Source organism: Ceratotherium simum, chromosome 29, assembly GCF_057802395.1.
Source record: "Ceratotherium simum simum isolate JZ-2026a chromosome 29, ASM5780239v1, whole genome shotgun sequence".
NCBI classification, from domain to species: domain Eukaryota; kingdom Metazoa; phylum Chordata; class Mammalia; order Perissodactyla; family Rhinocerotidae; genus Ceratotherium; species Ceratotherium simum.
This window is the reverse complement of record NC_141928.1, coordinates 15,714,630-15,739,794: the sequence shown is the minus strand read 5'-3', so window position 1 is coordinate 15,739,794 and position 25,165 is coordinate 15,714,630. Positions and strand designations below refer to the sequence as shown.

The following is a 25,165-nucleotide window of genomic DNA, read 5'->3' as shown; positions in this document are numbered from 1 at the left end:
ATGCTCTGCTAATGCTTTTGGTACCAGTGACACGGGGACCTGTCTTCTGCTTTCCCCGCTTCCGCAGAAGAGAGGACCAAACTGAGTACCTGTGAACTGAGGGCTTTGCTCGTTCGCTCCCTTCTCTCCTCTGTCTCTGCACTCTCCCGCCTCATGCCCACCTCTGCTGAACTTGGCTTCCAGCAAGGAGGCCCAGGGACCTCTTACTTGTCAAAATCCAGTGGCATTTCCTCAGATCTCCAGGTACCACCTCTGGAGCATCAGATACCTTCTTCTAGGAGCGCATTCTCCTTTTTGTTCTGGGAGGCTGCACCATCCAGTTCATCTCCTGCGTCTCTGACCTTCTTCGTCCAGGGCCCTGTTTTTCTGCCTCAGACGTCCTTCACCAGGATTCTGACAACCTTCTTTTCTTGAGTTACACATATGGGTCCATTCACTCATTCATTCATTCATTAATGCATGCATTCACTTGACAGATATTTAAGCCCTGAACTGGGTGTTGGAGAATCAGCAAAGAATAAGATTTTTCCATCCCTCATGGGTCTTACAGTCTTGGATCTTATAGTCAGCCGTTATACACATAACAAATTCACTCTTTCTTCAGCTGTGAAGGAAACGACCAGGGTTATGAGAGCATATGGGACTGGGTGGCTATGATGCGATCTTATCTGGACAGATGAGGGAGGCCTTCCTGAAAAAGTGCAGGTGGGAGAGGGAGCGGAAGGTGGCTAGGTGAGCAGGGAAGGGAGCCCCCAGGCAGAGGGAACAGCATGGGCGAGGCTCTCAGGCAGGACTTTGCGTGTGGAGTCATTGAGGAACTGAAAGAAGGGAATGTGGTGGGAGAAGGGCCTGGAGACCAGGCAGCACCTCCCTCATGCAGGCCGTTGGAGGTCTTGGCCAGAGTTTGGATTTTATTCTAGATCACTGGGGGACCACTGGAAGTTTTAAAGGAGGGGAGAGGCTTGCCCAGATTTACTGATTAGAACTCTGGAATGGGGTAGCCGCCAGTTCCCTGATAAGCCCCAAGGGTGTCATTTTTGGTTCTTCCACACCGTGGCGTCCTGACGCTGTGCCTCAGTACGAGGCTTCGTGTTGGGCGGTCCTGGGAAATGTGTGCTTATCAGCATTCTCTGGGCTCCTTGCATTTTTTCATTTACCTGGCCAACCCTTATTGAGCTTCTGCACTGGAGAGGGCAGGTGAATCAGACCCCGCTCCGCCCTCGCAGATCCAGATTTGTGGCGGCTGATGTTTGCGATAAGTGCAGGGGCTCCAGGAGCCAGAGAGGGCTTCTCCTCTGGGTCAAGCACCAGGCTGAGAGGGGCATTGGGCATTCCGGGCAATGGAGTTGCGTGTGCAAAGGCTGGGCCACCCGGCAGAGCCGCTGTGCTTGGGGACTAGTGAGCCTCGCAGCTAAAGCAGGAGTGTGAGATTGAGGTGGGGAGTGCCAGGAGGTGGGGGGAGAGCAGGGTTGGGGAGGCCTTGAATGTCGGGCAGGTCTCCATCCTCTGGGCGGGTCTCCATCCTCTGGGTGCCGGGAGCCACGGACAGGTCTTGAGCTTGAGTGATGGGATTTCTGAACAGTCAGTCGGTGGGAGGCAGAGGGGAGGGTGGATCGGAGTGGCAGCGCTGTAAACTAGTTGGAGGGAATGAGTATCGCTGGGTGAAGCCTTGTCACTGGCACCTGCCTACACACACATAGCAAAATACTCCGTGCCCCTTTCTGTCCTCTGTCCTTGTTGGGATATTCCCCGATCGGTGGTCCACCTGAGCTGCCCAGCGCTGTTTCACTCCCGCCCTGGGGTTTGGTTACACCTGGGCTCCAGAGGCAAACAGGTCTGAGCCTGAAGCATCACTCTGGCACTGTCTTGCTCTGTGCCCCTCGACACGTTCCTTAACCCCTCTCAGCCTCAGTTTCCTCATCTGTGAAATAGAGGTGATAATAGGGTTGTTGAGGATTAACTGATGGGGAAGTAAAGTCCTAAGTGTATGCCTGGTGCATAGGGACAGCTGGTTATCTTTATTTCCCTGTTGGTTGGTGATGGCCCAGGCCATGTAGTAATCTGCCCCTTGGGGAGTCCTTCTCTGTGGCCATAATTCTGTAACCTGAACTGGAAACAAGGTGTCCCCAGCAGCCCCGAAGGAGGTCTCTAGTGGGACATCGAGGGGGTTGGAAATGCCTTTATATTTCCCCCACTGGGGTCTGGCACAGGGCTGGGCTCAAGGGGCTGGACCAGGTCTTAATTGTCGTTTAGCCCAGGCTCTCAGCACAAGGCTGGCCTATCATGGTTCTCATAAATACTAAACAAAAAACATTTAAATAAAAAAAAGCCATCGATCTTGGGCATCATCCCACCAGCACCTTCATCTTAAGGCTGAGGAATCTGGGGCCCAGAGAGGGACAGAGACTCATCCAAGGTCACCCAGCCCTTCAGTGGCAGGGCCTGGACCTGGCTCAAATATTTATTGCAATTCTAATTTTTTAAGTGCTGATAATTTAAAAAATTCCCAAGTCGACTAGGGGAGGGTAACAATGGAATGGGCATTTGGGGTAGGGGTTCCCCCCAGACGATTCTGGGAAGCATCCTGGCTAGAGGGGCCCCCAAGGGTATCACGTCGAACCTCCCTAGTTTACATTTGGGAAAACAGGCCCAGAGAGAGGAAGTGGCTCTCTCAGGGTCCCCAGAGAACGGGAAGCAGAAAAGTAGTCATGGGCCCACTTCCAGTAAACTTCAGGAGGTGAGCAGCCTCTTCCCCCTGCCAGCCCACTGCCTCACGTTTAAGAAAGTGAATTAGAGCGTGAACAGTGGTTTCCTGGGGAAGTTTTGGTTGTTAATGGTGTCAAGGAGAAGGACCATTTCCGGGACTGTGCGTGCCCATGTGAAGCCCGTGGAGCTGGGCTGGCCACAGCTATTTCAGACTAAGCCACAGGGTCCTATTTATAGGCTGATGTGATTATGTTGATGTAGTCAGGAGAGGCCCGCCTGCCTTCTGCCCAGCCCAGCTATGGCTGAGGAAGAGGCCCCTGGGGGCGATTCTGACCCATGGGTGAGTAGCAAGGGACCTGGAGTGGCCTGCTCGGAGGAGGGGCTCCAGGGAGGCCTCCGGGGAAGCCCCACTCCTGACTCCCAGTTCAGCTGCAGCTAGGCCCTCTGCAGAGGTGAAACCAGCTCCGATCCTATTCTCTCCCTGCTTGAAAATCCTCCACTGCCTCCGATCAGGCCAGGACTCTGTAGCAGTCAGGCTCCTTCCCCACCCCCACGTCCAGGTCTCAACCCCAGGCACCCCTCTCCAGTGTCTGCATTTCCCTGTGCCAGCCACACCTCTGAGCCTTTGCTTTTGCTGTTCCCTCCACCTGACTTGCCGGTTCCCACTTCCCCAAAAACAAACCTTTGTTCATCCTTCACGGCTTAAATGCTTCTCCTCTGTGGCTCATCAGTCTCTGGGTGCTCCCTGCTTGGTGCTCCCAATGCCCAGAGCCACTTGAGTGATTCATGTGTGCTCCCACTGGGCTGCAAAGTCCTGAGGCCTGACACAGAGGAAGAAAGAAAGGAGAAAGGCATTTGTGGTTGAGTTCTTACTGTGGCCATTCATATCACGTGTTTGTTGAGATATGATCTGCCTGCCACTCTACGCAGGAGGCATCTTTAAAAGGTGTGTGGGATGAGAGTAAGACTTCAGAGTCAGAAAGCCTTGGATTCAGACTCTGCTCTGCACTTCCTAACTATGTAACATTGGGCTGAACCTCTCTGAGCCTCAGTTTCCCCATCTGTAAAATGGGAAAGATGCTAGCTATAGGTTTGAGAGAGCATTGTCAACAAGACAAAGCTAATAAGTAATTCTCTTGTTGCCTGGTCCATAATAAGCTTCAATGTGCAGTAGTTGGTGTTATTTACAGGCAGGGAAACTGAGGTTCAGGGCAGGGAAGCACTTTCTCTAGGGCCCCACACAAGTCAGTGGCTGAGAGGAGAGACCTGGTCTTGGGGTCCTAGCCTCCAACTCCACTCTGTGTTCTCCTTCTCTCTCTCTCTTAGTCCCCTGGGCCTATTCTGTTCCCCAGATGAGGAGAAGCTTTGTTTGGGGATTGTTTTTCCTAAGAAGTTTCCTCTGTGGTATCACTGGATGACTCAGAGCCGTGAGTCACTGGAGGCTGGGGGCGGAGGGTGGACTGGGGAGGGGTGAGGAGGGAAAGGAGAGAATGGACAAGGAGGGGGCCCCAATTCCACTTCTGGCTTTCCCACTGCTTGGTCAGCTAGGTCTGACAAGTCCCCTCTCCTGTCTGGCCTCAGTTTCCCCAAGGGTGAGAGGAGATGCTGGGCTTTGATGAGTGGTTCCCAGGCCAGGCTGAGCCTCAGAAGCCCAGGTTCCCAGGCCCCACCCCAACCTATACACTCAAGAGGCTGGGCCTGGGGCCTGGGAGTCTACCTTTCTGGAGCTCCCCAGGTGATTTCTGCTGCACACCTGGTCTGCAGAGGTGTTTGGGAACCACACAGCTCAAGACTCCTCCCGGCACAGCCTCAGGGCGCTTGCTCAGCCTCTGCTTGACCATCTCCACTAACCGATGGAGAGTCACTTCTCTTGCTGAATGCCTTTGCAGAATGGTGCAGGGGAAGTGCACAGGCTATATATATATTTTTCTTTTGGTGAGGAAGATTGTCCCTGAGCTAACATCTGTGCCAGTGTTCCTCTACTTTGTATATGGGGTGCTGCCACAACATGGCTTGATGAGCAGTGTGCAGGTCCATGCCTGAGATCCGAACCTGTGAACCCCTGGCCGCTGAAGTGGAGCGTGCGTGCTTAACCACTATGCCACCAGGCCGGCCCCCAGGCTATTTTTTTTTTTTAAACAGCTTTATTGAAGTATAGTTTACAAAAGTTGTCAAAGTAAATTAACATGTAATTTACATATATATAATTCACCTGTTTTAAGTAATTCAATATTTTTAGTAAATTCACAGTTATGCCGCCATCACCACAATCCAGTGTGAGAACATTTTTATCACCCCAATCACCCCTAAAATATGCCTGTGCCTGCTTGCTGGCAGTCTCTGCACCCACTCCCACCCCACCACTGATCTACTTTCTGTCTCTCTGAATGCCCTGACCTGTGTGCACCTCACAGCTTCACCCTTTCTGGCTGTGTGACCTCATGCGGATTATTGCTCTCTCTGAGCCCCGGATTTCTCTTCTGTAGGAGTGGAGATTTATATCCTCCTTGTAGCTCGTTGTTTGAATTTCACTAATATGATAGAGTGTCTGATGCATAGTAGGAGCTGGGGACGTGGGAGCCTGGCACACAGTACACAGAACATAGTACAGATCCCCAGGCACAATTGTAACAGTACTAGCAAACATTTTATAACACTCGCTTTGTGTCAGGCACTGGGCTAAGCACCTTTAATGCATTATTTCTTTTAATCCCCACAACAGCCCTATTAGGTGAGTGTTAATATCGTTTCCATTTTATAGCAAAAGAAACTGAGGCACTGAGAAGGGGTCGCCTAGGTAACTGTGGGTAGGGCGGGGAGTCTGTCCAAGAGCCTGCCCTCCTTAACCATTACACTACAGACGGGAATCATGGAGCGAGTGACACAACTGATGGACCCAGGACAAGGTTTGTGGTGCACATTTCCAAGGGACAGGACCGGGTACAGTGGACATGGGATTTGCAAGATGGTACATAGTACAGAGTACATCACACAACGGATGTGATGTGATGCATGGAGCATGACCTAAGGTGTAAGTAACATGAGATGCAGTGCATGGAACACGGGTACACACAGGATGAGGCATGAGGACCACGGGGTGTTCCAGTATGTTGCGTAGAGAGCACGGTGTATGTGATGCTGGGCATGGTTCAAAGAAGATGATGCAGGGATGTGGTACCCAGGGTGTAGGGCTTGAGATACAGCAGTGGGGCACAGAGGGTCTCTTTTTCATGTCAGTGCCTGGGGCCCCAGCAGGCAGAGGCAGAAGCCAATTTTCTCCTCTCACAAAGGCCTGTTTTTGTTCTTCCTCTTCCCCATCTCTTTGGATGCCAAAGAGTGGGAATGTCCCAGAGGAGTGGGGCCCAGAGCGCCCCCCACCATCCCGCCAGCTCAGACAGGGGTCAAGGCTTGGGGCCAAGTCCATGGCTCACGAAGAGCCTGCCAGGCCCCCAAATCCCCTCTCTCAGAGGCAGCCGTGAGTGTCAGTGTTGGCTGGGCCAGAGCCGGGTAATTTTCCTCTAAGGGCCGTCCTCCCTCCTGCTCCCCTCCCTGGCTGCCGCTGCTGCTGGCCGTGAGTGCGTCTGCATTCCGGGGCTTAGGGAAGAGAGCCCGCTGCTGGGGATGAGGAGCAGATGGCCACCAGCTGCTGTCTGAGGGGATGGAGGTGCAGGGAGGAGGCAGTGCTCGCAGGCTAGCATTTCCTGAGCCCTCCCGGCACCTGGCCCTCACTCCCTTATCTCGTCTCTTGTCTATGAGAGCCCCAATAGCTTGATGAGGAGACTGAGGTTCAGAGAGGCAAAGAGCTTGTCCAAGGTCACACAATCAGATGCAGAGCCGAGGCTAGCCCCTAGCTGTCCTGAAGGCAGGAAATTGAGGACATACAAAGGTTAGGTGGCGCAGAGGGTGTTGTTGGGGGAGTCAGTGGGTGAGGAGGTTGAAAGAGCACGTGGGCACCAGATCATAGAGGGCTTTAAGTGCCAAGCGTAGGAGTCCTGACTTCTTTCAGTCTGCACTGGGGGCCGTGGAAGGGTCTTGAGGAAGAAATAATCAATCTCTTTGGATAATGAGAGAGTTGAAGGCAATGAAAGAAGCTAGTGCAGTGGTTCCAGAGAAAAGATGGGGACCCTGAACCAGAACAGGGGCTGGGAAGTGAGTGTAAGGCAGGGAGTGTGTGAGGTTGAACATCTCAGCTCTGGCCTCAGCCCTTATGTGCTGTCCTGGTTGGGTGACTCTGGTTAGGCCCTGCCTCTAAGAGTGTTCCAGAAGGTTCCAGAAGCCCCCAGAGGGACAGGCACCTGGAGGATGCTGCTGGTCATTGGGCAGGTACCTGGATGGAGGTGAGGCCGGTAGACACCTGAGAAGAGAAGACAGCACCTTTCTGGAGCCCTTCCTACCATATGCCAGGCATTGTGTTTTGTGTGTTGGATCTTGTTTAATTCCTCCAGCTGGTTATGATTATTCTCTGAGCTGGGATAGAAACAAAAGCATTCCAGTACTATACTTCTGTTTATGTTTAAGAGGGGAAAGTACTTAAAAAAAAACAACTGTTAAAATTAAAAGGATTAGTAACCACACAAATATTTTTGCATCTCTGGCAGCTCTATTGTAGTTAAAAGTTTGAGATAAATTGCAGAGAATCTTTAATTATTCTATAGCATTTGGAGTTTTTGCATAACTGATTTTTTTTCTTTATTGTGAAGTTTTTGTTGTACATTATTGTTTGTCAGTCACCATATAAATGCATCCCTTCACCCCTTGTGCCCCCCCGACCCCCCTTACCCCTGGTAACCACCAAACAGTTCTCTCTGTCCGTGTGTTAGTTTATCTTCCACTTATGAGTGAGATCATGTGGTGTTTGTCTTTCTCTTTCCGGCTTATTTCGCTTAACATAATACCCTCCAGGCCCATCCATGTTGTTGCAAATGGGATGATTTGGTCTTTTTTTTATGGCTGAGCAGTATTCCATTGTATATATATACCACATCTTCTTTATCCAATCATCAGTTGAGGGACATTTAGGTTGCTTCCACTTCTTGGCTGTAGTGAATAATGCTGCAATGAACAGAGGGGTGCATAAGCCTCTTTGGATTGTTGATTTCAGGTTTGTTGAGTAGATACCCAGTAGTGGGATAGCTGGATCGTAAGGTATTTCTATTTTCAGTTTTTTGAGGAATCTCCATACTGTTTTCCATAGCGGCTGCACCAGTTTGCATTCCCACCAGCAGTGAATTAGGGTTCCTGTTTTTCCACAGCCTCTCCAGCGTTTGTTGTTTTCGGTCTTGGTGATTATAGCCATTCTAATGGGTGTAAGATGATACCATAGTGTAGTTTTGATTTGCATTTCCCTGATGATTAGTGATGTTGAGCATCTTTTCATATGCCTATTGGCCATCTATATATCTTCTTTGGAGAAGTGTCTGTTCATTTCCTCTGCCAATCTTTTGATCGGGTTGTTTGCTTTTGTTGTTCAGTTGTGTGAGTTCTTTATATATTATGGAGATTAATCCCTTGTCAGATATATGGTTTGCAAATGTTTTTTCCCAGCTGGTAGGTTGCCTATTCATTTTGATCCTGGTTTCATTGCCTAGTAGAAGCTCTTTAATCTGATGAAGTCCCACTTGTTTATTTTTTCTTTTGTTTCCCTTGTCTGAGTAGACGTGGAATTTGAAAAGATCTCTTTATGACCGCCATAACTGATTTTTACAAGGATCAAGTTCTGGCAAGCCTGTGAGATAGTCTGGCCCTTCTATACCTGAGGACACTGAGGCACGGAGGTTGAGTCACTTGCCCAGGTCATCCAGAGAGTAGGTGGCAGGGCTGGGATTGGACGGTGCCTCTGGAGCCCTTGTTCTTTTGGGTGGGGGCAGACCACTTGTGGAGCAGGTGGGAGGCAAGGCAGGCTCTTTAGGTGCTGGCTCGAGGCCCTCTTCTGAGATGACTCCCCAGCCCTGGCAGCAGGTACCACCCGGGTTTCCGGGCTTGGCTGGGACCCTCCAGCCCTCCCCTGCTTTGGATGCAAGGACACAGAGGCGGAGGTCAAAGGTGGGTATGGGGGCCAGTGAGCTGTATGTGTGCAGGGCCTGGACACATGCTAGGGTTCTTCTTTGCATGTTATGGGTATTGAGCACCTGCTGTGTGCCAAGCATGGGGCCAGGGGTTCCTTCAGTCCTCCCTGCACCCCACAGAGTAGGAATCATCACCCCATTTTACAGAGGAGGAAATTGAAGTGCTGCAGAAGGGCCACTTGCCCAGTCCCCTGTCCCCACCCCCCCGCCCCATATAGTAGGGATTTGGGCTCTGTCCAAACTCACCCCAGACATTGCCTTGTATTCTCTTGAACAGAAGGTTGTTCGCCCTTCATCCTGTTGGTCATTCTTGGCATCCTGAGCTCAGGGAAGCTCGGCCCCTGCTCCTGGGTTCCTTCATCTCTCCCCTGCTCTGCACCTGCCCCCTTTGTGTTTCTCAGGAGTTCTGCCTGCAGGATGCAAACTGACGCCCAGATGGATGGTCTCTTGAGCTTCTTGCCAGAGCGGGGGCAGTCTTGCCTGTAGCTGGCTGTGCGGGGTTTCGGGACAGAGAAGGGCTTCATTTGGAGTCCACAGCGGGAGGGACATATCACCATCTTCTGATGGCCTGTTGTCATTGTTCCCATCATGATGATTATTGGCCTAGGCAGCCTCCGCCATCCCTGGTGGAACCTGGTGAAGGATGAGCTTGATCCTCAGACAGGCAGGAGGGGACCTGGGCCAGATGCACAAACGTTATTTGCTTTTTGCTGTTTCTTTCAGAACCCTAGAGTCCCAGGGCCTGAAGAGTCCTTAGAGATGGGCTGGTTCGCTTGTCGCCTGAGTCCTCTTGGCTAGGTCACCGCTGGGCAGCTCCTTATCTCTCAGGAAGAGGGGGAAGGAAACTGGCATTTTTGAACATCTCTTTTATGCCAGGCGTGATCTTAGGATCTTTCACATTTATGGTCTCATTCAGTCCTCTCCACCTGCCTTCAAGAAAGGCATTTTTACCTCAATTTTATACGGAACGAACCTGAGTCTCGGAGAGATGGAAACTTACCCAAGCCCCCAGCGAACAATAATCTCAACTTCGTTTATATGTGTGTATTCTGTGCCAAGCACTCTGCTAAGCCCCAAACATATTTTACCTTATTAAATTCTCACAGTAGCCCTAGGAAGAAGGTATTATAATCTCCATGTTACAGATGAGGAATTGAGGCTCAGAGAGCAGAAGCGACTTGCTCAAAGCCACACAGCTAGGAAGTGATAGGTCAGGGATTTAAACACAGATTTTCCTGGCCGGAGCTCTTTCCACAGTCATGCACACCATTTTTCTCCGTCTTGGAAAGCCCTTCCTCTGTGGAGCGGGAAGATGCCTCCTGTGGCTTCTGCTCATTCTGGCTCTGGTTGGGGTATTGTAGGTCCTGCTTCCTCAGGGGTTTTGCAGGTAGAGACTGTCTCCCCGTCTTCCTGTCTTCTACTGGTCTCGTGGCCACAGGACCTGTAGTTGAGCCTCTTTGTCCTCCTGCTGATTTGTGTTTGGGCCTGGGCTCCCCATCAGTGGGCTGTGGGGTGCTGGAGGGGCTAGGATACCAGGTGTTTGCAGCTGTTTGCCACCCCAGCTGCTGGCCTGCCGAGCCTGCCACTTCCTCCTCCAAGGAAGAGGAGACAGACAGTGAAGTGGACCCTGGCAGGCAGGACACTGGGCTCGCACCCATAGCCAAATGTGGCTGCTTCCAGGGCCCGAGGTCAGGAAGGGCGGGACGAGGCCCTCTCTGAACGTCCTGCTCTGGCTCTCAGCACTAGGTGGGGTTGCCTCCGGAAGCTGGGAAAGAGCCAGTGGCTCCAGTCCCTGGGGTAGTTGGCCTCTTGGAAGTGGCTTCAGCTAAGCCTCACTGGCCATCTCCCTGACAGCTGCCCACACCCAGGATAGACTGGGCCAAGGCAGAGGTCCAGCTGGCCCTTACAGGGAGCCCTGTTATGTCATGGGCTCAGGCTTCAGCTCTGGCCTGGGAGCCGAGACCTGGGTTCTAGGTCTGCTTTGCTATGTGATGCACTATATGACTCTGAGAAGTTACACTCTTGTTCTTGGTGTCATCATCTCCAAAAAGGATGGCCTAATGAACATTGCCGCTAATAAGTCCTGCTCTGTGCCACACACTCTAACAGTCTTACTCCGAAGCTCCCAGCCATCCTGCAACTGGGCATCACTCTCCCTATTTACAGATTTAGTGACCTGAGGCTCAGAGAGGGAAAGTAACTTGCTCCAGGTCACACAGCCCAGACCTGAACTCAAGATTCTCACCGTGGAGTCTGTAACCTTTCTCCTGCACTGCAACATTGCTCTCATGTGGTGTACACATGCTGAACAAAAGCCTCTGTGCAAAGAAACCAGATAGTTCAGGAAGAAGGCTGCTAACTTTGGGGAGCTCCTACTGTGTATCAGGCCTTGGGCCTCCTCACTGCCCTATAAGCTAGGTATCATTCTCCCCATTTTATAGCTAAGGAAACCGAGGCCCTGATCACAGGAGCTGAGTCTCCCAGATTCTAAAACACATGTTCTTTCAGGTCCACAGGTCTCCCCAGACCTCACCGAGGCCCTGTCCGGTTTCACTGGGTTTCATAACTGGCTTCTCTGTTTACTGACCATTGTCCCAATTAGCAAAATCCCAGCCAGAGGGGCGGGTGTTTCCAGGAGGACCCAGAGAACAGCAGCGAGCCAGAAAGCAAACGAGCTCCAAGAGAGGGCTTCCCATGAGTGGCCGGCTGCCTGGGAAATCAAGAACAACAGTGTTTGGGTGAAGAGAAAAGAACAGGGTGGGGTCTTCCAGGCTGGCCAAGGCCTTTTGTACATTGTGGCTGGGGGCGGAGGGTGAGGCCGCCTTTGCCGCCTTTTCTGGTCTCTGGTAGCTGCCCTGCCCTGGGAGGCCCAGAGAGACGTGGAGACTAGCCGTAGATCACAGAGGGAGCAGGGCTGGAGCTGGTTGTGGGGGTTCTGGGTCCAACTACAGGGGAGGGATGTGGGCTGTACAGCTCCATCCTATGGCAGGCACTGAAAAGCTGCCTACTGTGTGCATGGCACTGGGCAGGACCCTGGAACACCCAGGACCAGAGATCAAGGGAATCTCTGAGGTCCAGAGAAGTGAGTGGTGGCAGAGCCAGGCTGCCTCCCAAGTCAAAGAAACCATGCCAGACCTGAGTGCCCATGAGTGGCACAGGGTGTAGGAGCTGCCATCCATCCTCCACCCAGTGGCCACAGCCTGGAGGTCTTCCTAGGACATGCCTTTGTCCTGGGCGCTCACATCAGGTGTGTGGAGGGCTACGGGGCTTTCCTGGTGCAACCTCCTGCCCCGGCCTGGGAGGTGTGGTCGGGATGGCTGCCCCAGAGACTCCTGGCTGCCAGGCTTCACTGGGGCTTGACAGGTTTAGCAACTGCAACCTTTTACCCGGAAAGGGCACTGTTGCTCCCCGGCCAGGTTGGATGGTGTCAGGAGACCCTGCTTGATCTCTCCAGACAGAGCTTGGGGACTGGAGCCAGCCAGACTTGTGTTTGAATCTCAGCAATGCCTATTTCCAACCTCAGCAAGTGACTGAAACTCCCTGAGTCTCAGTTTCCCTGTCTGTAAAATGGGAACTTTAATGCTTATTTCCCCTGGTTGCTGTGAGGAGACTCAGTATTAGATCCCTCTTTCTTCCCTCCCTTCTCCCAGAGATGTCTGGATCCAGAAGCGGGGTGGCATGCTGCCATTGGTGATGGCGGTGCCTCCTTCCGCAGGTCAGGGGCTCTGGACTATCTGATTCAGAAGGACCTGTAGAGGTGACCTGGTCCAGTGCCCCTATTTTACAGATGGGAACCCTGAGGTTCAGAGACATGTAGGTCCTGGATATGGTTGCACAGCCAGTATCTGGGGATGCTGGGGCTTGGAATGAGGCTTCAAATCAGAGCATTGGGGCCTACCCCGTCTTTCGCGTATGGAGACTCTGAGGCCCAGACAGGGACAGTCACCCAGGAAGTCAGTGGCAGAGGCAGGCCTAGCACTGGGGCCTCTTCCTTTCTACCTAGGTGTCTTTCTTTTGCACCCAAGTCCCCTGCAGTCCCGAACTCATACATTCTCTTCCAGGCAGGGAGCAGCATAAGACCATGTTGCCCCCATTGCAGTCTCCGCATATCACTGCACTATAGCGAGAGTTTCCGGGCTGTGGGCTCCCCCAGGACAGGGGCAGGGCGTGCTCACCAGCTCTCCAGTGCCGAGGACCAGGCTCCAGAACTAGTGGCCGGCAAAGCAGTAGGGCCTTTGTGATCATTAACCTGGGGGCCACTGACCCAGGGCTGGTGGTCCATGACCCCTGAGGCCAAGGCCAAACCACACAATCCTCTGTTAATCACCAACTGTGTGGTCAGGGCCACACTGCTCCAGGAGGGACTGCCAGGCTGGGCCAGCTGCCGACTGAGGTTCACTCTGGGGGGTTGGGATGACACGGAAATTTTCTTCCGACTTGTTTGGATTTTCCCATTTGTCTAATGAGCAGGCATCACTTTAAGGGTATTTTTTAAGGGTATTATTCCTAGATCAGGGATTAACTAAAAAAATAAATAAATAAATAACAACTACGTTGGATACATACATGTAAATAGTTTCAAACCCTACAGCAAGTTTTTAAAATTGTTATGCAAGTATATTGAGGTATAATTTACATACCATAACAATTCACCCATTGTAAGCATACAGTACTGTGATTTTCAGTAGATTTTTCAGCTGTGTAATCATCACCATAATCTAGTGTTAGAATGTTTTCATCCCCTAAAATGTTTCCTTGTGCAGACTGCAGTAATCTGGGCGCTTAACTCCAGCCTCAGGCAGCCACGGCAATGTTTAAGAGTGAATGTCTCCCCCTTCATCCCTTTCAAGCAAACCGCCTTGACAGTTTGTCATTTATCCTGCTGGACTCTTTAAGGATCTATGCAAAAACAGACACCCTTATAAACGAGAGGAGAGGAGCCACACTATAGTCGTTGTAGAATTTGCTTTTTGCACTTGGGGATCTCTGCATGCTCATGGAGTGCCTACTATGTGCCAGGCACAGTAAATCTAGCCCATTCCTTTTTCACAGCTGCAGAGTGGTCCATTGTACGGCAGCTCCATGATTTATTTAATCAGGACAATTGAGTCCTTTCCTGTTTTCTTCAAACAGTGCTTCAGTGAACATCCTTGCACATATTATTTTTGTGTTCCTCTGTAAGTAATACTGAAGGACGCGGAACTGTTGCTGCATTGTGTGTTTCAAATTTGGATAGTCAAATTGCCATCCGGAGAGGTGAAACCGGTTTATGCTTCCATCAAGAGCACATGAGAACTGTGGGGTTTTTATAATCCTCCACATGCCTAGGGAGAGGCAAGAGCCCTCTGAATTTAGGCCAGAGCTGGCCCACTGCAGGCTCTGCAGGCCCAGGCCTAGACTTATAGCACTGAGAACTCGGGCATCTCTATGTGGCTCCCCACAGACGCTGGGATAAAGTTCAGACTCTTCAGGGTGGTGCACGGGCTCCTGTGACTCCTGCCACCCTCTCCAGCCTCATCGCCTCTCGCTGCCTGTGTTTCAGACTGGACCTCTCATTATTCACTGCTTTTGATTGCCCTTTGCCCATGCCGTTCCCTCGCCCCCCTGCCCCCCAGAATGCCTTTTCTTCTCAATCTTCTTCCTCCCTGTCCTTCAAGGGACAGAGTCTCCTCTCTGTGTTCCCTTAGCCCTTTATCTGACCCACAATCCCCCTTAAGTGGGAGGAAGTTGCATTGGTGGAGGGCAAATTTCACCCTGATTAGATAGAAGCTGGGCTCCAGGAAGAGCTGGGACAGGTAACTATAGCTTGTGGGGAAGGGGGACGGGATCTCCCATTTACCTAGTTGCAGGCCAGGCCATTTTCACACACGCAGACTGATTTAATCCTCAGCAACTATATACCCATTTAGTATATGAGAAGACTGAGGCATAGAAAAAGAAAGTAACTTACACACAGTGGAGGCGGGAATCAAGCCCAGGCCTCCAACTCCCTGGTTCTCTTTCCTGTCGTTGCACCAGTTGTTGGGGAGGGGGAGATCCGAGATGCAAAGAGAACCTGGAAATAAAGAAGTTGGGTCCAGCAGAGTGGTGGGAGGGAGGAGAGAGGGGTTGGTGGAGGTGGGAAGTGGACCTAGGTGAGTTTGAATAGCACTTCTCCTAACCCAGTGATGGGAAAGGAGCCTGGGAGTGGGGGAAGAGACTTAAATCCTTGCCTTCTCCAAGGGGAGCCAATAGATAAGATCTAAAACTGGGAAGAAAAATAAATAAATAAAACCCCAAAACAACAACTACAAGAAGCAAAGGAGGGCTTGTTATTTAAGACATGAAGGTAAACCCTGGAATCATCAGCTAAAGGAGGAAGATGGATGTGCCTGCCCCTGGGGAGACGTGAGTGGGGTTGAGAAAGAACACCTTTGTACAAATCCGTGACTTTAAGTTTTGATAAAAATAAAAGTTTTTTAAAAAGAAGGAAAGAAGGGCAGTCTTGAGGGCAATGATGGAAGTTGAGAGATCTGCCCGCCCCTCTCTGAGTCTCTCTTGTTGACTGGCCCAGTGAAGGGAAGCCCCTTGCACTGCTGCCCTAGTGGGTGGCAGCCGCATGTTACCTAGGTGGGCGTTCCACTCAGACCACCTGGGTTCAAATCTTGGCTGTACCATTTCCTTGTTGTGTGCACCTTGCTTGATCATTCTGCACTCAGTTTTCCCCTCTGTAAAATGGGGCTGTCCATAGTACTCTGTAAAGGATGTTAGGATGTGTCAGCTTTCATATGATGTGTTCAAGTCTTCAATAAATGTTAATTCCTGTTATTTTTTGCTGGAGGTGTTAGTGCGGAGAGGGGAGGGGACTTGCGTGGGTCACACAGGAGGCTGAGTTGGGCCCCCCGCCTTTCGTGCGTGCGCCCATTTAGTGTGCACTGAGTTAGGGCCTGCTGTATGCCAGGCCGTGTGCTGGGTCTGCGCCCCGGAGCTGGAGTGAAGGAGTGGGCGCGCCCAGTCGGGTCGGCCCCGGTGGGAACCCCGATGTCTCCAAAATCCAAGCCAGATCCCCGCCCCTCCGAGGCCCGCGGGGGCCCAGCCCTGTCCCACGCCCTCCCTGCGGGGCGGTCCCCAGCTTGGGCGGGATGGGCGGGCGGCTACTTAAGGCCGGCGACCCGGAGGCAGGGGGTGCCGACCGGGTCTTCTGCCGCCGTCGCCGCCATGGCTCCGCACCGCTCCGCGCCGGCGCTGCTCGGCGCGCTGGTCCTGGCGCTGTGCGCGCTGTCGCCGCCGGCCCGCGCGGCCACCGCGTCGCGGAGGGCGACCCAGGCACGGGCGCCCCAGGGACGGGCGTCCCCGACGCGGGTGAGTGCCCGGGGGGCCCGGGGGCTCCCGGAGTAACTCTCTATTGTAAGTTCTTGCAGATACAGCACTAGGAAAAGGGGAGTAATTCAGGTCTAGAATGGAAAAACTGTTTTGTTGCTTTGTAAGTATCTCTTGCTGCTTCCGGGGCTCCCGTGGATGGGGGTGGGAGCCTCGGGGCCCTGGCTATTTCCCTCCCTGGAGGCTAACCTTACCTTGGCCGGATTTCTTTTCCCTCGTCGCTGCCTCTGATGTCTTACCCATCCCTGCCGCCTGATTTCTCCTTTTCCTTGTCTCATTTCTCCTTCCCTCTGCCTGATGTCTCTCCTTCCCTCTTCTGATCTCTTCTTCCATTTCAGATTCCTTTCTCATCTGATTTCTCTCTCAGTCTCCAATATTTTCTGCCTCTTTCTTTTATGATCTCCCCTCTGCCTGCTTATCTTCACAACTATTATTGACTCTCCCCTCTCTGATATTGTAACCGCCTGCCCTCCAGGACCGGTTCAACTGACCCCCTCTCGTGTCAACAGAGTGATTAGTTATCTTATGAACAGAGTAATTGCCTTTCAGAAAATTTGCAAAGTCTGGTAGCCAGAGCATGTGCAGAAGAAGAAATCGTGACCTGAAATGACCACAGAACCAAAGATGCTCCTCCAGAACCCAAGGACCCGGACATGACTAGGATTAAAAAGTGGGCCTCTTATCAGAAGCCAGGGGTCCCTCATTCAGGAAGATCTGGTGTTAAAATTCCTTCCCCACATCATCATAAATGTTTAGAACCCTGTCATAAATGCTTGAAGCCCACCAATCAAAACCTATCCTGCTATCGTTTCCACCTGCCAGCCTGTTCTCCGTAACCTCTTAAATGTAGCCCCAAATCCTGAATGGGACATACAGATCCGAGGGCACACCCCTCATCTCCCTGCAGATCGATCTTGCAGAATAAAGCTGATTTCTCCCCCAAAAGCTGGTGCCATAATTAATTGGGTTTTTTAATGCACATTGGGCAAGAGAACCTCAATTTTGTGCGGTAACAATATCTCCTCTGCCCTGTCTGGTTTCTCCTCCTCTCTCCTGCTTCCCTTTTGTTTTCTCCACCCTCTGCCTGAGTTCTTCCCATCTGGTTTCTCTGACTTCTCCCACCAGATTTGTCCTCCGGCCCGAGGTGACCTGCGCCTGCTGATTTCTGCCCTCTGGCTCCAGGCTAACCATCCCACTCTGCTCCGTCTCTAGCCCTCTAGCCCGAGTGCATGTCTGAAGGCCCTTCCCCATCCTTGGCCACCTCATCTCCAACAGGCTCCTGCAGACCCTGGCTGTGTCCTCTCCGCCTTTTCCAAGAAATGGAATTTGGGGGTGGGGTGTTGGGGGGCAGGAGGGAGGAGGCAGACAGCGCAGGAGGCCACTTGGGCTTAGTCATCTAGGCCCTTCTGGGGGGTGTGATGGGGACATGGATGGGGCATGAGATATCTTCCCACTTCCAAGAACAAAAGCAAACAAGCTGTGTGACCTTGGGTTAGTTTCCTCCCCTCTCTGGGCCTCAATTTCCCTATCTGCAGAATGGGTTTGGATAATGAGATTTCTGAGGACCCTTCTAGTTCTAAGAGCCACTGAGGATGCTGGAAGGGAATACGCTGAGCCCTTGGGGACCCCAACTTACCATTTCCATCTGAGGGGGTCTCCCTATGGTCCCAGATCTCAGGCTCTTAGAGCCTGGGGCAGTTCCTCCTATGCCGTTTCCTAGCAGGGGTCCTTGGCAGAGTCACTTCAGCTCTCTGTGCCATAGCTGTACTATCCAATTGGTACTAAGAAGGGAAAGGAGAAGGGAGGTAGAGCTCTCTGTCCCTCCATCACCGGGAGCTGAGTAGGAGAGACAGACGCTGGCTGGGGACAGGGTTTTAGCCTACACTCTGCCCTGTTTGCTCACTCATGGAGACAGGGGTCATAGAAGTGGGGAGACTCACCTAGGGGGTGGGGAGAGTCAGAGGCTCAAGTGAGATGCTCTTGGTGCTGGAAACCCCCCTCCCTCGTGCCCCGGGGTCTCTCCGCCAAGGCTCCTGCCCCGCTCAGGCTCCGTCCTGTCTCTTCCAGCCCAGCAGCATGGTGGTGGAACACCCCGAGTTCCTCAAGGCAGGGAAGGAGCCCGGCCTGCAGATCTGGCGTGTGGAGAAGTTCGACCTGGTGCCCGTGCCCCCCAACCTTTACGGAGACTTCTTCACAGGCGACGCCTATGTCATCCTGAAGACGGTGCAGCTGAGGAATGGGAACCTGCAGTATGACCTGCACTACTGGCTGGGTGAGCCGCCCCGCCCAGCGCCCTCCCCCGGAAAGCACGGACCTCTGAGGCGTGGTTCCCAGGAAGCACCCATGGGCGCTGACTATTGAGCATCAAGTACGCGCCAGGCCGTTGGCTAGCGGTTACGTGTCCCCAGACTCTAGAGCCAGCCTGCCTGAGTTCAGACCCAGCTCTGCCCTTTGGCAAGTCACTCAGTGCCTCTGTGAAGTGGACATGGTGATAGCGCCACCTCCCTCACAGGAGTGTCGTGAAGGTTAAGCCCATTACTATGGCCCTCAGAACTGGAGGTGACTTGGGGACCCTAGACTCCCCCATAGCTTCCCTGACCCAGCTCCAGACACACCCCAGTTTCCCATTCAGAGTCAGGAGCCTGGAGTCCTTGCCACGGGTCTGCTGTGTGACTCTGTAAGTCATGCCCCCTCACTGTGCCTCAGTTTCCTAATCTGTGAATCGAGCCTGTGCTCCTAGGCTGAGAGTGAGTGTGGGGGATGAGTCAGAGCTGGAGGACTCTTGGAGACCATGGAGTCCAGCTCCCCAGCTCCCCCGTTATACAGATTGGCTGAGGTTTATGGAAGGCAGGGGCTTGCCTGGCTTCCACCGCCAGGCCAGGGCAGTGCTGGGGGCTCTGGACTCCTCCTCCGTGGGAGGCTGGGACCACTTTCAGGAAGCCAGGCTCATGCTGCTCTGACGTCCCCTATAGGCAATGAGTGCAGCCAGGACGAGAGTGGGGCGGCGGCCATCTTCACCGTGCAGCTGGATGACTACCTGAACGGTCGGGCTGTACAGCACCGCGAGGTCCAGGGCTTCGAGTCGGCCACCTTCCTCGGCTACTTCAAGTCTGGCCTCAAGTACAAGGTGGGTCCTGGACGGTGGGGACAAAGGCACCAATGGCAGGGCTCACTCAGGTCCACCCATCTTTCAGCCTTGTGGGGTGATGTGGGCACACAGCTCAGAGCTCAGCCTCTGGAGTTGGCTGGATCTGGGTTTGAATCCTGGACCCTTCCTAGCTGTGTGACCTTGGACAAATCACACTCCCTCTCTGAGCCTCTGGTTGCTTATCTTAAAATGGAGAGAAGAAAATTCTCCATCACTTCGCTGGGTTGTCATCCTAGCCCCAGCAGCAAGGAGTGGGCCGTGGGTGGAAACCCAGCCCCTTGCTTGCCCGGGGCTTGAGCTAGCCCTGTTCCTCCCCCCTTAGTTCTTAGGCCCTGCCAACACAGGGCCCGTGTTAGGTATTTGAAAAGGCACCCTTGATCACATTCCTCTTTCCGTTCATTAGAATCCCCCTTGAACTTGAACTCTAAAGAGTCTGAGCCGACACAGAGCTCTCTCCTCAGCCCGCAGCCAGTTGGGGCTGAGCAAAGCTAAGCTAGGAGCCCGGAGAGGCTGTGCCCTAATATCCTGTGTGACTTCTGGCAAGCCACTTGGCCTCCCTGAGCCTCCCTCCTCTCTGGTTAATGAGAGCCAGTTGTACCTGCCCTTCAGGCCTGGGGAGAGGATTTGGTGAAGGGGTAGCTGGGAAATGCCTTGCACAGGACTTGGCACCTTGGAGGAGCTCAGGGAAAGTTGTAGTTTTGCAAAGCTAGGATTCTCTTTGGTCAGGATAGGGAGGGGATCATAAGCTTTGATAGCCAGATGGGCCTCAATGTCAGAGTCCAAATCTCTTATTTTAAGGGATGGAGGGGAAACTGAGGCACAGAGAGGTTAAGCAGCTGGCCCAGCATCACACAGAAGTCGGTCCCAGAGCCAGGACCAGAACACAGATCTGACTCTCAGCTTTCTTTCCACTACACCAACTTGCCTCTCAGGAGCAGGTTCCATGGTAGGGGTCAACTCCCCTCTGTGCCGCTGATGTGCTGTGTGTCCCTAGAGAAGTCATCGCCCCTCACTGGGGGCCTCAGGGTTCTCTGTGTCAACAGGATAGTGACTCTGCCCAGGTGAGGCACGGGGGATTAGACGATGGGAAAGCACTAGCGAGACTGAGATAGCAAAGGGCAGGGTGTGTCGTGGGAACAGGGCCTCAGCCCTGGGCCGGGCGGAGCTGGGCTGGATTCCCTGGAGCCTGCACAGTGCCCCCTGCCTGCCAGTTCCCCCCAGGGCCTGGAGCTCCCCCTGCTGAGCTGTCCAGCTCTACATTCTTCCTACAGCCTCTTCGGGGGGCCTTGGTACTTTGAAGAGGGAGAGGTGAGACGGTTGGGACCCAAGCCCCTCACCTGGAGAAGGACCAGACCTTTTTGCAGCTCCTGGAGCAGGAAGTGGAAAGAACACTTGACCAGGAGTCAGAGAGATTGAGGTTCAGGTCCCAAGGCTCCCCCCGCCCCTGACAGCTGTGAGGCCCCGGGCCAGTTGTGTCTTCTGGGTGTGGGCTCTCACGCATTCCCCATTCGCTATTCATTCAGCAGACATTTATGGAGCCCCTGTAGGAACAAGGCCTGTTATTGTCGCTGCTGTGTGGACAGCAGCAACCTCTCTTGTGGACAGGTGAAGCAGTTACACAGCGGGTAGATGACGGAGCTGGGATTCAAACCCAGGTGTGAAGGGCCTAACACAGCTGGTTCAGAGTGGACATTGCAAGACTCCCTGGTCTCTGATCTTCGCCCAGATGGGGCCTAGGAATCTGCATGTTTAGCAAGCCTGCCCTACCCTGTGATGATTTTTCCAGGATGTTTTTGGACCACACTTTGAAGCATGCTCCAGGGGGTTGGTTTCCAACCCGGCCTGGATTTGAGACTTGAGTCCGGACAGGCCCTGGTTCCTGGTGGAAATGTGAGGTCCAAGGCCGGCCCTGTTTTCCACCTTCTGCAAGTCCTCCGGCTGCCCCCGCACTTGGCAGGCCCAGCCCAAGGTTCTTGGCCTGGCGCCCTCATCAATTATACATCCCCAAGGATCAGAGCTTGTTACGCAAGACTTGTTTCTGTGAAAGCCTGCTCCTTGGAGCCAGTTCTGTCCTCGGGGTGTGAGAAGGGGCAGGGAGGGGATGGGAGCCACTGGAAAGGGCTGTCACAGGGCCTGACCTGTCTTGTTCTGCAACGCTTGTCCTAAGGATTTCCTGAAAAGTCACTGCACTTTTCAGAACCTTTCTCCTCCATCTCCTTCTCCTCATCCTTCCTCCCCTCCTTCTCCTCCACTCTCACACAGAACCCTAAGACCCTGTGGGGCCTGGTTATTTGAAACCCTTTGTTCAAACAGAATCCGGGCTGGGCTGAGTCCTAGTAGCCCCTGGCCCGAGGAACACAATGGGAAACCTACAGAATCACTTCCTTTTCTTAGCTAAGGAACACTGAGTTTAGAGGGTGGAGGGGACCAGCCCCAATCAGTATGTTTTTCTTTGTTTTATAAACAGTTTAACATTTTTTAAAATGTAAATCCTTGTAGCTTTTTTTCCATCTTCTGACTACAAGAGTAATACAAGCTTATTGTAAAATGTCAAACATTATAGAAATACAGATTTTAGAGAGTAAAAGTCTCCCATGATTCTACTCTTGGAGGTATATACCAAATGATGGATGATTTTTCTTTCTAGATATGAACATATAGATATGTATATTCGTATACTGATATAGAACTATCTATATATATGATATGTATATATATATATCATCACTTTAATTTGGAAAGTGGCTTTTAAAACAATTTATCCTATACAATTTTGTTCAAATAATTTGACGCCAATCTCTGCCCACCTAGTGATTAGACCATAGAAAGCAACAATCAATCCTAAATATTATAGTAAAAATAGTAAGAATTTCAAAAAATTCCTGCCCGGTGTGCTTATAGATCCATTAATGTCTTCTAAAGGCTTGCTTTTCTTTTTTTGTTAACTTATCTTGCCAAGTCTAATTTCCTAGATTGGTAAGATTAGAGGAGTTAATCAATCAGGAAATGCACATCCACAATCATTAGAAATCAAGTATTTTATAAATTTATATACAGAGAATTTATCAGAACCAAGATTTATGACATAAAACGACCCTTTTCCTTTAAAAAATTGTTTCTACTTTTTAGTAACAAATAAAAGGCATGCTTGAACAAGTAAAATAGTTTAGAGACATATTAAAAAAAAAGTGAAGGGTCTTTCTCTCTCCCCATCTCTCCACCCATTTCCTCGTCTCTGAGGAAACCATGGAAACAGTCACTGTGTCTTCCAGCACCTTTTGGAAAAGCTTTTCGGATCCACTGTCTCTTTGCCTTCAGCGGAATGAAGTCCTGGGTTGGGGCTGCCCACAGACATGCCGGAGTTCCTGGGCTGGCAGACTTGGGCGAGGCCGGGTCCCTGGAAGGGTGACACCCGGCACTGCCACCAACTAGCTGGGACCCTGGGCACGGGGCTTACCCTCTTTGCACCTCAGTTTCCACCTGTGAAGTGGGGTAACAAGAGTCCCTACCTTCGGGTTTGTTGTGAGGACCCCGTCCATAAAGCAGGTGTTCCAGCCCCTGGCACGGGCTCAGTGAGTGGCAGCCTCTGTGGTCATTACCAGGTGAGTGCAGGGCCTTGCATCTTCTTCCCTAGCTGCCCTTCCTCACCTGCTCCCCAGCAGGAAGGCCCTTGAAGCAGGACGGAAGGAAGGGCTCTGTAAAGGCCTTGGCAGCCCCGCTAAGGCCAAGGGCTGCTCCTGTGAGGCCTCATGCTGGTACTAAGAAAAGACACCAGGGGGCGCTCTACTCACAACAGAAAAAAACACATTCCTACTTGAACGACTTTGCTCCAAACAGTGTGGATTGTTCTTGCCTTCCATCCTGGGTGACCCTAGTGACCTTTGCTCTAAGTAAACCTGGAGAATGTGGGCCTTATAGGGTCAGTCACACCTGAGTTTGAATCTTAGCTCCACCATTTACTGGGTGTGAGATCTTGGGCAAGTCCCTTCCCTTCTGGGCTCCACATTCCTCGTCTGTAAGATGGGGATAATGACACCTCCCTCAGAGATGACGCATGCAAAATGCCCAGCACAGTGGGCATTATCATTTCACAAACAAGTCTGTATTGCTTACTGTGTGTAGACATAACAGGAGCCCAATTTAAACTTGCTCCCTTTGTCTCCTTGCCCTCATGGAGTCTGGTGGAGTCATACTAGGCTTCGCTCTGCAAGCGAGACGGCAGAGATGGGCCTGGATGGGGTGGCCACATTTGTGGCCTTAGTGGAAGCCCTTCTCCCTCCACTCGTGTGACGCGTGGAGCAGGGAGATGAGTGCCAGATTGGGAGCAGGGGCCAAGGTTACAAGCCCTGGCTTTGCCACACACTTGCTGAGCGCCCTTGAGTAAGTCACTTCACTTCTCTGGGCTTCAGTTTACCCCTGGGTAAAATGGGGAGCTCCTAAGGACCTTCTCAGCTCTGTTTTGACATCCCTGGGGCCAGTGAGCACCTGGGACTGGTGACTGCTCACGAGAAAGCCCAGCCGACTTTACTTGACTGCTGTAGGGAAGACCCCTTCTCTGCGACTTGGTGACAATTGCAGAGGGGGGCAGAGCAGGGGGTTATGTCTCCATTTCAGAAAGGAGAGGCCTGAGGCTCAGAGAGAGGAAGAGACTTACCCAACGTCATCCAGCACTGTAGGGGCAGGACAAGGACTTGAACCTGAGGTCGGTGCTCTGTCCCTTACCCACAGCTGCCTCTGAAGGCACAGCTGGGCGGGACTTGCTGCTATACCGTAAGAGGAGGGAGAGAGAGGGTGTGGGCTGGAGCAGTCTTCCTAGAGAGGCTTGAAGGATGGGAAAGCTTTGGATTGGCACTTCTCAAAGTGGGTTTTGCAGAACACTGGAGCTGCAGGCAGGATGTGGTGGAGAAAAGCAGTTCTTGATTCACTAAGGTAGGGAAATGCTGTGTAAAACAAAAGACCAGCAGGTTCGTTTCCCAGAGCCTTTATTATGCTGGTGAGCATCGTGTAACAGTCAAGGGGTGAGTAAGGAGCATTCCCTGTGCTTACGTGATCATGGAACCTTATCCTTGCAGAATATCTTGGAGGACTAGGGTTCCTTAGAATATCCTTTGGGAAATGCTGGTTTTAAGAAAGGAAAATTTGCAGCTCTTTGATCCAGGAAAGTGGCCCCAGAAGACTTTGTTAGCAGAGCATGAGATTCAAAGGGGTGGCAGCCAGGAGCATTGGGTAGGGAATCTGCTGGAAGGTCACTCGTCCGCAGGCCAGAATTTCCTTCAACTCAACCCCATCCCTTTCCCACATCTGCTTCCCTGGACCCTCTCCCTGGACTGACCCTGTCTCCTTGACCCAACAGAAAGGAGGTGTGGCATCAGGATTCAAGCACGTGGTACCCAACGAGGTGGTGGTGCAGAGACTCTTCCAGGTCAAAGGGCGGCGTGTGGTCCGTGCCACCGAGGTGCCCGTGTCCTGGGAGAGCTTCAACCGTGGCGACTGCTTCATCCTGGACCTGGGCAACGTGAGTCCTGCCCTGCCCTTTCCCAGGGGCCACTGAGGTGCTTCTGGCCTGGCAAGGCCTGACTCTGGGGAGGTGGACACGCCTATGTGAACACATACACGCAAAGACACTGGCAGGGCAAGCCTCAGGTACAGCAGCCTCCATGCACACACGTGCTCTATGCATGAGTCAGACACACTTGCAAAGACTCAGATACAGATGTGCCCAGCAGACTCAGACTCGCTGTAGACCCATCATACACATGCACACAGACCTCGTGCACAGCACACTTAGACTTTGATTGATGTACAGACTCCCTGACATCTTGTGTTCATACGCACATCTCATGTACCTTTTTACATATAGCCACTCACTTACAAGTACACAGAAGGC

General features: G+C 52.3%; 1 protein-coding gene across 3 annotated transcripts in view; it reads left to right on the top strand.

Annotated features, from left to right (window-relative positions):
• GSN (gelsolin) overlaps positions 1-25,165 on the top strand; it is a 55,761-nt gene that overhangs the window by 12,476 nt on the left and 18,120 nt on the right. The window contains exons 1-4 of one of the 3 annotated variants that reach the window (XM_004423386.3): positions 15,777-16,112; positions 18,198-18,402; positions 19,103-19,257; positions 24,632-24,793. In XM_004423386.3, coding sequence (XP_004423443.2) covers positions 15,792-16,112; positions 18,198-18,402; positions 19,103-19,257; positions 24,632-24,793 — 843 coding nt within the window. In that variant the 5' untranslated portion in view covers positions 15,777-15,791. Of the gene's footprint in view, positions 1-15,776; positions 16,113-16,194; positions 16,234-18,197; positions 18,403-19,102; positions 19,258-24,631; positions 24,794-25,165 lie in introns of those variants that run through there. The other 2 variants (XM_004423387.3, XM_014782104.2) reach the window with 2 other exon arrangements.